The sequence below is a fragment of the Scyliorhinus torazame genome, chromosome 12 (assembly GCF_047496885.1).
Source record: "Scyliorhinus torazame isolate Kashiwa2021f chromosome 12, sScyTor2.1, whole genome shotgun sequence".
Taxonomy (NCBI): domain Eukaryota; kingdom Metazoa; phylum Chordata; class Chondrichthyes; order Carcharhiniformes; family Scyliorhinidae; genus Scyliorhinus; species Scyliorhinus torazame.
The window spans coordinates 80,637,653-80,655,716 of NC_092718.1; the positions used below are offsets into that span (position 1 = coordinate 80,637,653).

The 18,064-nt window shown below is 50.5% G+C and overlaps 1 protein-coding gene across 4 annotated transcripts in view; it reads left to right on the forward strand.

Moving 5' to 3' along the window:
• The window catches only part of LOC140386517 (free fatty acid receptor 3-like), a 152,398-nt gene that overhangs the window by 28,717 nt on the left and 105,617 nt on the right, over positions 1-18,064 (forward strand). For 2 of the 4 annotated variants that reach the window (XM_072468916.1, XM_072468919.1), the window contains exons 2-4: positions 2,013-2,114; positions 5,895-6,260; positions 7,175-7,468. In XM_072468916.1, the coding sequence (XP_072325017.1) occupies positions 6,152-6,260; positions 7,175-7,468 (403 nt within the window). In that variant the 5' untranslated portion in view covers positions 2,013-2,114; positions 5,895-6,151. The remainder of the gene's footprint in view (positions 1-2,012; positions 2,115-5,894; positions 6,261-7,174; positions 7,469-18,064) is intronic. The other 2 variants (XM_072468917.1, XM_072468918.1) reach the window with 1 other exon arrangement.

The window sequence follows — 18,064 nt, forward strand, 5'->3', positions numbered from 1 at the left end:
CTGTAGATCAATTCTTTTCAGTTTTACGAGATGAGGCTGGTAGCGTATGATCTGTAATCTGCCTATTATAATCGGCCTATCTGCACTTCAAATTGATCATCTAATCTCTGGGATATACGGCCAATGTACCTGGCATCGCGCTGAGAGTTTATATCAGGAAGTACCAATCAGGAGTGTCGCGTGAGAGTACCTTTAAGAAATGGGTGTTCATAAATGGGTGTGTATATAAATATCTGTAGTGAGAGTACCTTTAAGAAATGGGTGTTTATTACTGCAGTGATGTCAGAGAGTGAGTGGAGCTGGGCTGTCAGCTTTTTACTTTCGCTTTAGCTTTTTGCTGCAGGGTGGGTTTGGTTTCATTTTAGTTTTGGAGAAGCTGAAATCACAGCAGGATGTGTATGAATCTCTGCAAGCTTATGAATGTTCATTTGGCATTTTCAAAGTGGTAACTGCTCGCAGTAGTGAATTTGAACCTGTTGTGCTTCTGTTAAAAGGTGTTTTTTAAGTCTTATGGATGTTTGGGAAGTTATTAAGGATTACTTAGTGTTGTATTCTTTGGGGTTGTATTTGAATTGATGGTTGCTAAGATGTTCACTGTATGATTTAAAAAGGTTAATTTGAGTTCATAGAATAAACATTGTTTTGCTTTAAAAAATACTTTTCCATTTCTGCTGTACCACACCTGTAGAGTGGGCCGTGTGCTCCCCATACCACAATCTATTAAACGTTGTGGGTTAGGTGAACTCCATGATACACTTTGGGGTTCTCTAAACCCTGGCCCATAACAGGAGGTCCACATGAAACCATTTTGGCGGTTTGAGGTATGTGGTTTTTACTCGGAGGTGGAGCAGCTCAGTGGAGAGCTTCTAAAGCCGGGTGGCCCCGGGATTGAAGTCTCTCCACTACAGGACTTGCTACATAGAAACAAACACAGCCACTGGTGCATTAAGCCAGCGTGTATCAGTGCCAGTCATGAGAATGAGGAAACAGGGAATATTAGAATGCAAAAACCAGCGCTAAATCCAAAAGTGTTGAATTAGCCAAACGGCATATAACATCGGAAACGTTGAAAGAGAGGAGGCCCTGTGATTTTTCAGGAGGTAATTTGGAGACTCAAATGATCCTTTTGTTCTGCATTCTTCTGAAGTGTGCCCAAGTCAAACATGATCAGTCTATACATTTACATACACAGAATCTGTGTCAATCTCACAGCTTTCATAAACATTATCTTCCGAATCAGGACTGAGGCCATGCTCAGATTTAATTTCCAGTTCTTTCTCATCTTTCTTCTGTAATAGAAACAGAAATAAACAGCGAGACAATCAGAGCGATCTGTGTTTCATGTTATTGATCCAAATCGAAAATTCCACCCGCAACAGAGACAATAATTATTGATAGTGAATAGAATTTAATTATTTATTCTCAACAGTGATGGGTTTGATTATTGAGACTGAACGGTGTTTGATTATTGACACAAAACCGTGTTGGATTTAATTATTGATTCTGAAGTGTTGGGTTTGATTATTGATACTGGACCGTGTTTCATTATTGATACTGAATGGGGTTTGATCATTGATACTGAACACACAGAACACAGAACATACAGTGCAGAAGGAGGCCATTCGGCCCATCAAGTCTGCACGACCCACTTAAGCCCTCACTTCCACCCTATCCCCGTAACCCAATAACCCCTCCTAACCTTTTTGGACACTAAGGGCTATTTAGCATGGCCAATCTACCTAACCTGCACGTCTTTGGACTGTGGGAGGAAACCGGAGCACCCGGATGAAACCCATGCAGACACGGGAGAACGTGCAGAATCCGCACAGACAGTGTCCCAGCGGGGAATCGAACCTGGGACCCTGGTACTTGTGCTACCGTGCTAATTTTTGATAATTTTTAAGAATCATTTTTACCAGATGTGGATGTCATTGGCTGGTTCAGAATTTATTGTCGATCACTAATTACCCCTTGAGAAAGTGGTATTGAGTTGCCTTTTTGAACCGCTGCAGGCCACGAGGTGTGGACACCCACAGTGTTGTTCGGGAGCGAGTTCCAGGATTTTGACCCAGGGACAGTGAGGGAAACGGCTGGTATCTTTCCAAGTCAGGAAGGTGAGTGACTCAGAGGGGATCTTCCAGTGATGGTGTTCCCAGGTATCTGCTCATACTGACTGGTGTTTAACTTCTGAGGCTGAACTGGGTTTGTTTGTTGATATTGAAGAGTGTTAAATTTGGTTATTTATACTGAACGGTGTTTTATTCCTGATACTGAAAGAGGTTTACTTATTGATATTGGATGGTGTTAAGTTCGATTATTGACACTGGATGGTGTTGCGTTTGAATATTTTTACTGAACGGTGTTGGGTTCTATTACTGCGGGGTGGAAGTTACAGATTTGCACTCCACTTTGTGTTAAGAATTGCTTCCTGACATTACCATTATCGGACCAGCTCTAATGTTAAGTATTTGCCGCCTTGTTCTGGACTTTGCACTCCTGAGAATATAGCTTCTCTGCATTTTTTCATTTTGTTGTGGAAGTGAAATGAAATGAAAATCGCTTATTGTCACAAGTAGGCTTCAATGAAGTTACTGTGAAAAGCCCCTAGTCGCCACATTCCGGCGCCTGCTCGGGGAGGCTGGTACGGGAATTGAACTGTGCTGCTGGTCTGCCTTGGTCTGCTTTAAAAGCCAGCTATTTAGCCCAGTGTGCTAAACCAGCTGTCTGAATTCAAATATGGGCGGCACGGTAGCACAGTGGTTAGCACTGTTGCTTCACAGCGCCAGGGCCCCAGGTTCGATTTGCGGCTTGGGTCACCGTCTGTGCGGAGTCTGCTCGTTCTGCGTGGGTCCAGGTGCTCCAGTTTCCTCCCACAAGTCCCGAAAGATGTGCTGTTAGGTAATTTGGGCATTCTTGCACACGCTTGCCATCAGCCCCTTGTACAACAGCTGCACCCATGCCACAAACTTCGGCCCAATCCCAAATTTCTCCAATACCGACATCAAATAAATTCACTCCATTCGATCGATTACCTTCTGCGCCTCCACCACCTCCGTCTCCCTTCCCTCTGCCAGGGAAAGCACCATATTCAACAGCCTCCTCACATTCAAGGACAACTGTTCCCTTTACGAACCCTGTCTGGTCATCCCCAATCACCTTTCCAAGGCACCTGGGCAAACCTAACGCCAGCACCTTTGCCAGTATCTTGGCATCTACATTAAACAGAGACATGGGCCTGTAGGACCTGCACTCCTCTGGATCCTTGACCTTCTTAAGCAACAGCGAGACAGAAGCCTGACCCATCATTTCACACCATCAACGCCGCCAGTCGATCCTTAAATCTTTATAAAGCTCGACCGGAAACCCATCGAGCCTTCCCTCCCTGCATCCTCCCAGTCGCCACCTTTCCTCCTCCTCCCCATCGGCTCCTCCAACCCTCCCTTTCCGCCTCTCGATCTCTTCAACGGTCCCCCTAACCCCTTCACGTTCCACGTCACCATTCTGACTGGAGGTCTCTCCCCGCCCCTCTTACCTGTCATCATCATAACCCTTGGCCCTGCCCATCCGACCAGGCCCACCCCATCCTTTTGTTACCTTCAAACCGCTCCCCACATCCCTTCCAGAATCCCTCATCCACTTTCTCTTGCAAACACCTCACCCAGACTCATTCCCCTCCCCTCACCATTCACACCTCCCAGGTCCATCAAAATGTGATCGACCAGGCCCCAACGACTGCGACCCCTCCCCAACACACTCCCATTCCCAACCAAACTTTGTTGGCTAGTGCGGTGACCCCTGTCAGAGCCGTCTTCCTCCCCTCCCCCTCCTCAGTAATCCGGCCCCACATAGCCCAACAACACCCTTATATCAAAGAACAATACTAAACCGCACCCATAGGCAAATAAAAACAAAGCCAAAGATCCCAAACACATGTAAACAAATGTAAACCAACCCCCCATTCAAGAAATAGAGAAACAAAACCCCAATCAAATAGAAAACCCTCCATTAGAAAAACAATTCCAGTCCCCACCAACCAAGTTCAAATCCGAACTCTCATCTCAGTCCCAGCCTCAGTAACAGCCTTAATGAACGCCTCCGCCACCTCCACCATCTCAAAATAAAAATCCCTCGAGTTTTGCTCTCAACTTCGCAGGCTAGGCCACTCCAAATCTCATTCCGCTGCCATACAATGCCGCCTTCACCCGTCCAAAGGCCAATCGCCTTCTCGCCAGCTCTGCCATCAGGTCATGGTATATTTGTAAACCAACATTTTCTCACTTCACTTGTCATCTCTGCTTCACCCAGCTCAAGACCTTCTCCTTCACATGGATCGCATAAAGCAGACTCTAACCGCACTTGGTGGCTCATTCGTTTTAGGCTTCAGCCTGAGCAACTGATGCGTTCTGTCCAACTCATAGCAGGAGAAATCTCGCCCCCCCCCCCCCCATCAACTCCGCAAACATCTCTGCAAAGTACGTGGTCGGCCTCGGGCCCTCCACCCCCTCAGGCAGGCCCACGATTCTCAGATTTTGCCTCCTTGACCTGTTCTCCAGGTCCTCCATCTGTGCTCTGAGCCCTTTGTTGGCCTCCTCCACCCTCCGCAGCTCCTCTCCCATCAAGGTGAACTGGTCGCTATGTTGTGTCAATGCCTCCTCCATCCCCTTCAACATCACTCCTTGCTCCCGCATCTCAACCGACGTCTTCATCACTGCCGCCTTTACCCGGGCAATTGCCTCCTCCACCCATTCTTTAAGCGATGCCATCATATTCCTCCGAAACACCTGCATATGTTTGGCAAAAAGCCTCACAAACTCCACCGACGTCACCTCGCTCAGAGTTTCCACCATGACGGGAGCGGCCCCACCCAACGACACGGCCCCGTCATCTTTACTCCTGCAGGACTCACAGCCTCGCTCGATGGCGCCTTTTGCTCACCCCCTTCTTTCCAACATCCTTTTTCTGGGTCTTCAACATTCTCCGTCTTCCTTATAACTTACCACACCAACTCATTCACAAACTACCCCTGAAACAGGGCATAAAAGTTCAATAACCAGAAACTCTAGCAGAAGCCATCTTGGTTACAGGCAAATACCTCCACCTCCACCTACATGTCACCACTGGGAGTCCCCCTCTTTTATTCCATTCCTGTATCATCTTTTATTACACTTCTTTGTGTGTTTTGCTATACTACGGAGTGTAATATGTGTTACTCAAACCTTGGTTACTGATGAGGTCTTCTGAATCTCGATGAAGAAGACTCGAACTCGTCCAGTGGTAACAAAAGGTTTATTGAGTAACTATAACAATAATTGTGTGAGTTCTTTACTTTAACATTGATACTAGTGATAAGGTTAACAAGATCTAACTACAGTAACTATGCTTGACTACACTAACCATCTGAGCTAATCTGATACTCCTGTCCTGGTCACAGTACATCCAAAAGAGAGAGCCAGAGATCCAATGTGGTTGCTTTTATACCCCTGTTGGTCCGGCTCTCGAGTGATCATCTGGTGCTACTGATTATACATGAACCCCTTATGTAATTGCACATACAGAGATCACTACATCCCACCCTCAATCACTCTCACCCTCACCCACTCTCATCCTCACCCATCTCTCGGCCCTACCTGCCTCAGCTCGTCTCGGGACCTGCAGTCGAACTGACCGTGGGAATCGCTACAGGGTTCCTGCGGAATCCCTACAGAGGCCTGCGGAACCTATGGGTTCCATGGAACCCAGTTTGGGAATCCTTTTAATTAGGATTGAAATAGATTCTGTTGACATTGAGGGCCTGGTGAGAGCTTCCAGTTCAGTCCTAAAGCAACCTCTAATACTCACGTTAATATCAATGATTAAATGTATTGACTGTGCCCTATTGATATTTGTCTCCCCAGTCGGATTGTCACAAGAGTGGAAAGGCCACAATCCAGAAGAGGTGACAGCGCAGGAAGGTTTGTGTGTATAGATTCCATGTCACTACAGTTATCCGTCACATCTGGCAAACGAACCACGAGTCGGAATCTGGTTTAATAACGAGGAATGGGGCACATTGTCTATAATCTTTCACTCCAAGGATCACAAACACGAGTCACCAAGATTCCGCAGTCGGACCCGGCTGTCTGGAGACCTGAAAGACGGAGACTGTTCCCTGATGATAAACAACATCACACGGGAAGATGCAGGACCTTATCTTTTCAGAATAGAATTTAACAACCAGGATAAATACAACTACTATCCTGTAACCCGGCTTCACGTTTCTGGTAAGTGCTGTGTTCTAATTACTCAACAATTCACATCATATACTCAATGGGAAATAACACAAACTGTGACGTTTACACATTAACACAAAACACAGCTTATTATAACACTGTCTGATTATCAATAACCTGATGATAGCTTCCAGTTCAGGCCGAAAGCAACCTCTAATACTCACTTTAATATTAATTATTAAATGTATTGACTGTGCCCATCACTGTTATCAGGTTATCCACTCCCATCGATCTCTTCAATCCTGTTTAAAAGTCTTACATATTGCTGAAAAACTCACATTTCTATAGCGCCTTTCACCACCTCAGAACATCCCAAATCGATTCACAGACAGTGAAATAATTCTTGAACTGTAGTCACTGCTGTAATGTGGGAAACACAACAGCCATTTTGTGCACAGAAAGATCCCACAGCCTTTCACTATCTCAGGTCGCCCCGCAGATAATGAAAGTCAGTGAAGTTATTCTTAAAGTGGAGTCACAGTGCAATGTAGAAGTCACAGCGGTTAACTTATGCAGAGGAAGCTGCCACATACAGCAATGTGAAGAATAACCTGATCACCTGTTTCCAAGATAGTTTCAAATCGTTCCTGCCCTGCTGGGAACAGGATTTAATTTAACTTTGGCAGATTGTGGACAAAGTGATGAACCTGTTCTCCCCGAGCTGTGAGCTGTTCCTCCGCCCTCACCCAGTGCGGTCAAATCAAGCGTCACTGAGTGAAAATGCACTAAGCTGAGTGGCAGAACTTCACCAAGTCTAAAAATAGGAAATTCTTCAATGATCATTGTAATTTTACTGTTCCGATATCATCCTTGTAAAAAGGCTTTCTCTTGTGGGACTGTCATTTCTATTTGAACTGATGTTTCAATTTATATATATTTATCTAAAACGATCATGTGTGTGTTAGACTTCACAGATAAACACAGGATATCCCCTGCTAAAATTATTGAAGGAAAGCGTGTGGACATAAGCTGCATCTTCAATACAACGTGCAATGGAACAGCACCTGTCTTAACCTGGGACACTCCTACTGATGTACCTGGATCAGTCTCAAACACAGTAACTCAGCATGGCGTCACTCTGACCTACACTACTGTTCTGAGCCTGACCCCATCACTCAAACACCACGGACAAAATCTCACCTGCAGACTGAGATATCCATCTGTTTCATCGGAGCGGACCCTCATACACACTGTGCAATGTAAGTATGGGTATCTTTCATGCTTATGCACTGCAAGATCCCACAAACAACAATATGCAGACAACCAGAACATTTCCTTTTGACTGATAAAAATTGGCAAGAGAGATCTCCGCAATGAATACTATCATGGGGTCATTTACATCTTATTGGGAGAGGAGGCTGGAACTTGGCTTAAAAATTCATGCAAAACAAATCACCTGTGTGCAGGTCTCTCTCAGTTCTGATCCTCCAAAAGTTCAGCACCCCCTCAGTACTGACTCTCAGACAGTGCAGCACTCCCTCAGTACTAACCCTCTGACAGTGCAGCACTCCCTCAGTACTGACCCTGACAGTGCAGCACTCCCTCAGTACTGACCCTCTGACAGTGCAGCACTCCCTCAGGACTGACCCTCTGACAGAGCAGCACACCCTCAGTACTGGCCCTCTGACAGTGCAGCACTCCCTCAGTACTGGCCCTCTGACAGTGCAGCACTCCTTCAGTACTGACCATCTGACAGTGCTGCTCTCCCTCAGTACTGACCCTCTGACAGTGCAGCACTCCCTTAGTACTGACCCTCTGACAGTGCAGCTCTCCCCCAGGACTGAGCATCTGACAGTGCAGCACTCCCTTAGTACTGATCCTCTGACAGTGCAGCACTCCCTTAGTACTGATCCTCTGACAGTGCAGCACTCCCTCAGTACGAACACTCTGACAGTGTAGCACACCCTCAGCACTGACCCTCTGACAGTGCAGCATCCATCAGCGTTGGCCCTCTGACAGTGCAGCACTCCCTCAGTACTGACGCTCCGACATTGCAGATCTCCTTCAGTACTGACCCTCTGACAGTGCAGCACTCCCTCAGTTCTGACCATCTGACAGTGCTGCTCTCCCTCAGTACTGACCCTCTGACAGTGCAGGTCTCCTTCAGTACTGACCCTGACAGTGTAGCACACCCTCAGTACTGACCCTCTGACAGTGCAGCAATCCCTCAGTACTGACCCTCTGACAGTGCAGCATCCATCAGCGCTGGCCCTCTGACAGTGCAGCACTCCCTCAGTACTGACGCTCCGACATTGCAGATCTCCTTCAGTACTGACCCACTGACAGTGCAGAAATCCCTCAGTACTGACCATTTAACAGTGCAGCACTCCTTCAGTACTGACCCCGACAGTGCAGCACTCCCTCAGTACTGACCCTCTGACAGTGCAGCATTCCCACAGTACTGGCCCTCTGACAGTGCAGCACTCCCTCAGTACTGACCATCTGACAGTGCTGCTCTCCCTCAGTACTGACCCTCTGACAGTGCAGGTCTCCTTCAGTACTGACCCTGACAGTGCAGCACTCCCTCAGTACTGACCCTCTGACAGTGCAGCATTCCCACAGTACTGGCCCTCTGACAGTGCAGCACTCCTTCAGTACTGACCATCTGACAGTGCTGCTCTCCCTCAGTACTGACCCTCTGACAGTGCAGCACTCCCTTAGTACTGACCCTCTGAAAGTGCAGCTCTCCCCCAGGACTGAGCATCTGACAGTGTAGCACACCCTCAGCACTGACCCTCTGACAGTGCAGCATCCGTCAGTGCTGACCCTCTGACAGTGCAGCATTCCCTCAGTACTAACCCTTTGACAGTGCAGCACTCCCTCAGTACTGACCCTCTGACAGTGCAGCACTCCCTCAGTACTGACCCTCTGACAGTGCAGCACTCCCTCAGTACTGACCAACTGACAGTGCAGTAATCCCTCAGTACTGATTCTCTGACAGTGCAGCACTCCTTCAGTACTGACCCACTGACGGTGCAGCACTCCCTCAGTACTGACCAACTGACAGTGCAGTACTCCCAAGGTACTGAATCTCTGACAGTGCAGCACTCCCTCAGTACTGAATCTCTGACAGCGCAGCACACCCTCAGTACTGACCCTCTGACAGTGCTGCACCCCCTCAGTACAAACTTTGACAGTGCAATACTTCCTCAGTACTGGCCCTCTGACAGTGCAGCACTCACTCAGTACTAACACTCTGACAGTGCAACACTCTCTCTGTACTGACCCTCCAAAAGTGCAGCACTCCCTCAGTACTGACCCTCTGACAGTGCAGCACTCCCTCAGTACTGACCCTCTGACAGTGTAGCACGTCCTCAGTACTGACTCTCTGACTATGCAGCACTCCTTCAGTACTGACCCTCTGACAGTGCAGCACTCCCTCAGTACTGACCCTCTGATAGTTCCGCACTCCCTCAGTACTGACCCTCTGACAGTGCAGCACTCCCTGAGTACTGACTCTCAGGCAGTGCAGCACTCCCACAGTACTAACCATCTAACAGTGCAGCTCTCCCTCAGTACTGACTTTCAGACAGTGCAGCACTCCCTCAGTACTAACCCTCTGACAGTGCAGCACTCCCTCAGTACTGACCCTCTGACAGTGCAGCACTCCCTCAGTACTGACCTTCTGACAGTGCAGCACTCCTTCAGTACTGACCATCTGACAGTGCTGCTTTCCCTCAGTACTGACCCTCTGACAGTGCAGCACTCCCTTAGTACTGACCCTCTGAAAGTGCAGCTCTCCCCCAGGACTGAGCATCTGACAGTGCAGCACTCCCTTAGTACTGACCCTCTGACAGTGCAGCAATCCCTCAGTACTGACCCTCTGACAGTGCAGCATCCATCAGCGCTGACCCTCTGACAGTGCAGCATTCCCTCAGTACTAACACACGGACAGTGCAACGATCTCTCAGTTCTGATCCTCCAAAAGTGCAGCAACCCCTCATTTCGGGCCTCTGACAGTGCTGCATTCCCTCAGTATTGATCCTCTGACAATGCAGCACTTCCTCAGTACTGACCCTCTGATAGTGCAGCACTCCCTCAGTACTGACCAACTGACAGTGCAGTACTCCCTCAGTACTGATTCTCTGACAGTGCAGCACTCCTTCAGTACTGACCCACTGACAGTGCAGCACTCCCTCAGTACTGACCAACTGACAGTGCAGATCTCCTTCAGTACTGACCCTCTGACAGTGCAGCAATCCCTCAGTACTGACCATCTGACAGTGCAGCTCTCCCTCAGTACTGACCATCTGACAGTGCAGCTCTCCTTCAGTACTGACCCTGACAGTGCAGCACTCCCTCAGTACAGACCATCTGACAGTGCAGCACTCCCTCAGTACTGACCATCTGACAGTGCTGCTCTCCCTCAGTACTGACCATCTGACAGTGCTGCTCTCCCTCAGTACTGACCCTCTGACAGTGCAGCACTCCCTTAGTACTGACCCTCTGACAGTGCAGCTCTCCCCCAGGACTGAGCATCTGACAGTGCAGCACTCCCTTAGTACTGATCCTCTGACAGTGCAGCACTCCCTCTGTACGAACACTCTGACAGTGTAGCACACCCTCAGCACTGACCCTCTGACAGTGCAGCATCCGTCAGTGCTGACCCTCTGACAGTGCAGCATTCCCTCAGTACTAACCCTTTGACAGTGCAGCACTCCCTCAGTACTGACCCTCTGACAGTGCAGCACTCCCTCAGAACTGACCCTCTGACAGTGCAGCACTCCCTCAGTACTGACCAACTGACAGTGCAGTACTCCCTCAGTACTGATTCTCTGACAGTGCAGCACTCCCTCAGTACTGACCAACTGACAGTGCAGTACTCCCTCAGTACTGACCCTCCAAAAGTGCAGCACTCCCTCAGTACTGACCCTCTGAGAGTGCAGCACTCCCTCAGTACTGACCCTCTGACAGTGTAGCACGTCCTCAGTACTGACTCTCTGACAGTGCAGCACTCCCTCAGTACTGAATCTCTGACAGCGCAGCACACCCTCAGTACTGACCCTCTGACAGTGCTGCACCCCCTCAGTACAAACTTTGACAGTGCAATACTTCCTCAGTACTGGCCCTCTGACAGTGCAGCACTCACTCAGTACTAACATTCTGACAGTGCAACACTCTCTCTGTACTGACCCTCCAAAAGTGCAGCACTCCCTCAGTACTGACCCTCTGAGAGTGCAGCACTCCCTCAGTACTGACCCTCTGACAGTGTAGCACGTCCTCAGTACTGACTCTCTGACTATGCAGCACTCCTTCAGTACTGACCCTCTGACAGTGCAGCACTCCCTCAGTACTGACCCTCTGATAGTTCCGCACTCCCTCAGTACTGACCCTCTGACAGTGCAGCACTCCCTGAGTACTGACTCTCAGGCAGTGCAGCACTCCCACAGTACTAACCATCTAACAGTGCAGCTCTCCCTCAGTACTGACCCTCTGACAGTGCAGCACTCCCTCAGTACTGACCCTCTGACAGTGCAGCACTCCCTCAGTACTAACCCTCTGACAGTGCAGCACTCCCTCAGTACTGACTCTCAGACAGTGCAGCACTCCCTCAGTACTAACCCTCTGACAGTGCAGCACTCCCTTAGTACTGACCCTCTGAAAGTGCAGCTCTCCCCCAGGACTGAGCATCTGACAGTGTAGCACACCCTCAGCACTGACCCTCTGACAGTGCAGCATCCGTCAGTGCTGACCCTCTGACAGTGCAGCATTCCCTCAGTACTAACCCTTTGACAGTGCAGCACTCCCTCAGTACTGACCCTCTGACAGTGCAGCACTCCCTCAGTACTGACCCTCTGACAGTGCAGCACTCCCTCAGTACTGACCAACTGACAGTGCAGTAATCCCTCAGTACTGATTCTCTGACAGTGCAGCACTCCTTCAGTACTGACCCACTGACGGTGCAGCACTCCCTCAGTACTGACCAACTGACAGTGCAGTACTCCCAAGGTACTGAATCTCTGACAGTGCAGCACTCCCTCAGTACTGAATCTCTGACAGCGCAGCACACCCTCAGTACTGACCCTCTGACAGTGCTGCACCCCCTCAGTACAAACTTTGACAGTGCAATACTTCCTCAGTACTGGCCCTCTGACAGTGCAGCACTCACTCAGTACTAACACTCTGACAGTGCAACACTCTCTCTCTACTGACCCTCCAAAAGTGCAGCACTCCCTCAGTACTGACCCTCTGACAGTGCAGCACTCCCTCAGTACTGACCCTCTGACAGTGTAGCACGTCCTCAGTACTGACCCTCTGATAGTTCCGCACTCCCTCAGTACTGACCCTCTGACAGTGCAGCACTCCCTGAGTACTGACTCTCAGGCAGTGCAGCACTCCCACAGTACTAACCATCTAACAGTGCAGCTCTCCCTCAGTACTGACTTTCAGACAGTGCAGCACTCCCTCAGTACTAACCCTCTGACAGTGCAGCACTCCCTCAGTACTGACCCTCTGACAGTGCAGCACTCCCTCAGTACTGACCTTCTGACAGTGCAGCACTCCTTCAGTACTGACCATCTGACAGTGCTGCTTTCCCTCAGTACTGACCCTCTGACAGTGCAGCACTCCCTTAGTACTGACCCTCTGAAAGTGCAGCTCTCCCCCAGGACTGAGCATCTGACAGTGCAGCACTCCCTTAGTACTGACCCTCTGACAGTGCAGCAATCCCTCAGTACTGACCCTCTGACAGTGCAGCATCCATCAGCGCTGACCCTCTGACAGTGCAGCATTCCCTCAGTACTAACACACGGACAGTGCAACGATCTCTCAGTTCTGATCCTCCAAAAGTGCAGCACCCCCTCATTTCGGGCCTCTGACAGTGCTGCATTCCCTCAGTATTGATCCTCTGACAATGCAGCACTTCCTCAGTACTGACCCTCTGATAGTGCAGCACTCCCTCAGTACTGACCAACTGACAGTGCAGTACTCCCTCAGTACTGATTCTCTGACAGTGCAGCACTCCTTCAGTACTGACCCACTGACAGTGCAGCACTCCCTCAGTACTGACCAACTGACAGTGCAGATCTCCTTCAGTACTGACCCTCTGACAGTGCAGCAATCCCTCAGTACTGACCATCTGACAGTGCAGCTCTCCCTCAGTACTGACCATCTGACAGTGCAGCTCTCCTTCAGTACTGACCCTGACAGTGCAGCACTCCCTCAGTACAGACCATCTGACAGTGCAGCACTCCCTCAGTACTGACCATCTGACAGTGCTGCTCTCCCTCAGTACTGACCATCTGACAGTGCTGCTCTCCCTCAGTACTGACCCTCTGACAGTGCAGCACTCCCTTAGTACTGACCCTCTGACAGTGCAGCTCTCCCCCAGGACTGAGCATCTGACAGTGCAGCACTCCCTTAGTACTGATCCTCTGACAGTGCAGCACTCCCTCTGTACGAACACTCTGACAGTGTAGCACACCCTCAGCACTGACCCTCTGACAGTGCAGCATCCGTCAGTGCTGACCCTCTGACAGTGCAGCATTCCCTCAGTACTAACCCTTTGACAGTGCAGCACTCCCTCAGTACTGACCCTCTGACAGTGCAGCACTCCCTCAGAACTGACCCTCTGACAGTGCAGCACTCCCTCAGTACTGACCAACTGACAGTGCAGTACTCCCTCAGTACTGATTCTCTGACAGTGCAGCACTCCCTCAGTACTGACCAACTGACAGTGCAGTACTCCCTCAGTACTGACCCTCCAAAAGTGCAGCACTCCCTCAGTACTGACCCTCTGAGAGTGCAGCACTCCCTCAGTACTGACCCTCTGACAGTGTAGCACGTCCTCAGTACTGACTCTCTGACAGTGCAGCACTCCCTCAGTACTGAATCTCTGACAGCGCAGCACACCCTCAGTACTGACCCTCTGACAGTGCTGCACCCCCTCAGTACAAACTGTGACAGTGCAATACTTCCTCAGTACTGGCCCTCTGACAGTGCAGCACTCACTCAGTACTAACATTCTGACAGTGCAACACTCTCTCTGTACTGACCCTCCAAAAGTGCAGCACTCCCTCAGTACTGACCCTCTGAGAGTGCAGCACTCCCTCAGTACTGACCCTCTGACAGTGTAGCACGTCCTCAGTACTGACTCTCTGACTATGCAGCACTCCTTCAGTACTGACCCTCTGACAGTGCAGCACTCCCTCAGTACTGACCCTCTGATAGTTCCGCACTCCCTCAGTACTGACCCTCTGACAGTGCAGCACTCCCTGAGTACTGACTCTCAGGCAGTGCAGCACTCCCACAGTACTAACCATCTAACAGTGCAGCTCTCCCTCAGTACTGATCCTCTGACAGTGCAGCACTCCCTCAGTACTGACCCTCTGACAGTGCAGCACTCCCTCAGTACTAACCCTCTGACAGTGCAGCACTCCCTCAGTACTGACTCTCAGACAGTGCAGCACTCCCTCAGTACTAACCCTCTGACAGTGCAGCACTCCCTCAGTACTGACCCTCTGACAGTGCAGCACTCCCTCAGTACTGACCTTCTGACAGTGCAGCACTCCCTCAGTACTGACTCTCAGACAGTGCAGCACTCCCTCAGTACTAACCCTCTGACAGTGCAGCACTCCCTCAGTACTGACCCTCTGACAGTGCAGCATTCCCACAGTACTGGCCCTCTGACAGTGCAGCACTCCTTCAGTACTGACCATCTGACAGTGCTGCTCTCCCTCAGTACTGACCCTCTGACAGTGCAGCACTCCCTTAGTACTGACCCTCTGAAAGTGCAGCTCTCCCCCAGGACTGAGCATCTGACAGTGTAGCACACCCTCAGCACTGACCCTCTGACAGTGCAGCATCCGTCAGTGCTGACCCTCTGACAGTGCAGCATTCCCTCAGTACTAACCCTTTGACAGTGCAGCACTCCCTCAGTACTGACCCTCTGACAGTGCAGCACTCCCTCAGTACTGACCCTCTGACAGTGCAGCACTCCCTCAGTACTGACCAACTGACAGTGCAGTAATCCCTCAGTACTGATTCTCTGACAGTGCAGCACTCCTTCAGTACTGACCCACTGACGGTGCAGCACTCCCTCAGTACTGACCAACTGACAGTGCAGTACTCCCTCAGTACTGAATCTCTGACAGTGCAGCACTCCCTCAGTACTGAATCTCTGACAGCGCAGCACACCCTCAGTACTGACCCTCTGACAGTGCTGCACCCCCTCAGTACAAACTTTGACAGTGCAATACTTCCTCAGTACTGGCCCTCTGACAGTGCAGCACTCACTCAGTACTAACACTCTGACAGTGCAACACTCTCTCTGTACTGACCCTCCAAAAGTGCAGCACTCCCTCAGTACTGACCCTCTGAGAGTGCAGCACTCCCTCAGTACTGACCCTCTGACAGTGTAGCACGTCCTCAGTACTGACTCTCTGACTATGCAGCACTCCTTCAGTACTGACCCTCTGACAGTGCAGCACTCCCTCAGTACTGACCCTCTGATAGTTCCGCACTCCCTCAGTACTGACCCTCTGACAGTGCAGCACTCCCTGAGTACTGACTCTCAGGCAGTGCAGCACTCCCACAGTACTAACCATCTAACAGTGCAGCTCTCCCTCAGTACTGACTTTCAGACAGTGCAGCACTCCCTCAGTACTAACCCTCTGACAGTGCAGCACTCCCTCAGTACTGACCCTCTGACAGTGCAGCACTCCCTCAGTACTGACCTTCTGACAGTGCAGCACTCCTTCAGTACTGACCATCTGACAGTGCTGCTTTCCCTCAGTACTGACCCTCTGACAGTGCAGCACTCCCTTAGTACTGACCCTCTGAAAGTGCAGCTCTCCCCCAGGACTGAGCATCTGACAGTGCAGCACTCCCTTAGTACTGACCCTCTGACAGTGCAGCAATCCCTCAGTACTGACCCTCTGACAGTGCAGCATCCATCAGCGCTGACCCTCTGACAGTGCAGCATTCCCTCAGTACTAACACACGGACAGTGCAACGATCTCTCAGTTCTGATCCTCCAAAAGTGCAGCACCCCCTCATTTCGGGCCCTCTGACAGTGCTGCATTCCCTCAGTATTGATCCTCTGACAATGCAGCACTTCCTCAGTACTGACCCTCTGATAGTGCAGCACTCCCTCAGTACTGACCAACTGACAGTGCAGTACTCCCTCAGTACTGATTCTCTGACAGTGCAGCACTCCTTCAGTACTGACCCACTGACAGTGCAGCACTCCCTCAGTACTGACCAACTGACAGTGCAGATCTCCTTCAGTACTGACCCTCTGACAGTGCAGCAATCCCTCAGTACTGACCATCTGACAGTGCAGCTCTCCCTCAGTACTGACCATCTGACAGTGCAGCTCTCCTTCAGTACTGACCCTGACAGTGCAGCACTCCCTCAGTACAGACCATCTGACAGTGCAGCACTCCCTCAGTACTGACCATCTGACAGTGCTGCTCTCCCTCAGTACTGACCATCTGACAGTGCTGCTCTCCCTCAGTACTGACCCTCTGACAGTGCAGCACTCCCTTAGTACTGACCCTCTGACAGTGCAGCTCTCCCCCAGGACTGAGCATCTGACAGTGCAGCACTCCCTTAGTACTGATCCTCTGACAGTGCAGCACTCCCTCTGTACGAACACTCTGACAGTGTAGCACACCCTCAGCACTGACCCTCTGACAGTGCAGCATCCGTCAGTGCTGACCCTCTGACAGTGCAGCATTCCCTCAGTACTAACCCTTTGACAGTGCAGCACTCCCTCAGTACTGACCCTCTGACAGTGCAGCACTCCCTCAGAACTGACCCTCTGACAGTGCAGCACTCCCTCAGTACTGACCAACTGACAGTGCAGTACTCCCTCAGTACTGATTCTCTGACAGTGCAGCACTCCTTCAGTACTGACCCACTGACAGTGCAGCACTCCCTCAGTACTGACCAACTGACAGTGCAGTACTCCCTCAGTACTGAATCTCTGACAGTGCAGCACTCCCTCAGTACTGAATCTCTGACAGCGCAGCACACCCTCAGTACTGACCCTCTGACAGTGCTGCACCCCCTCAGTACAAACTTTGACAGTGCAATACTTCCTCAGTACTGGCCCTCTGACAGTGCAGCACTCACTCAGTACTAACACTCTGACAGTGCAACACTCTCTCTGTACTGACCCTCCAAAAGTGCAGCACTCCCTCAGTACTGACCCTCTGAGAGTGCAGCACTCCCTCAGTACTGACCCTCTGACAGTGTAGCACGTCCTCAGTACTGACTCTCTGACAGTGCAGCACTCCCTCAGTACTGAATCTCTGACAGCGCAGCACACCCTCAGTACTGACCCTCTGACAGTGCTGCACCCCCTCAGTACAAACTTTGACAGTGCAATACTTCCTCAGTACTGGCCCTCTGACAGTGCAGCACTCACTCAGTACTAACACTCTGACAGTGCAACACTCTCTCTGTACTGACCCTCCAAAAGTGCAGCACTCCCTCAGTACTGACCCTCTGAGAGTGCAGCACTCCCTCAGTACTGACCCTCTGACAGTGTAGCACGTCCTCAGTACTGACTCTCTGACTATGCAGCACTCCTTCAGTACTGACCCTCTGACAGTGCAGCACTCCCTCAGTACTGACCCTCTGATAGTTCCGCACTCCCTCAGTACTGACCCTCTGACAGTGCAGCACTCCCTGAGTACTGACTCTCAGGCAGTGCAGCACTCCCACAGTACTAACCATCTAACAGTGCAGCTCTCCCTCAGTACTGACCCTCTGACAGTGCAGCACTCCCTCAGTACTGACCCTCTGACAGTGCAGCACTCCCTCAGTACTAACCCTCTGACAGTGCAGCA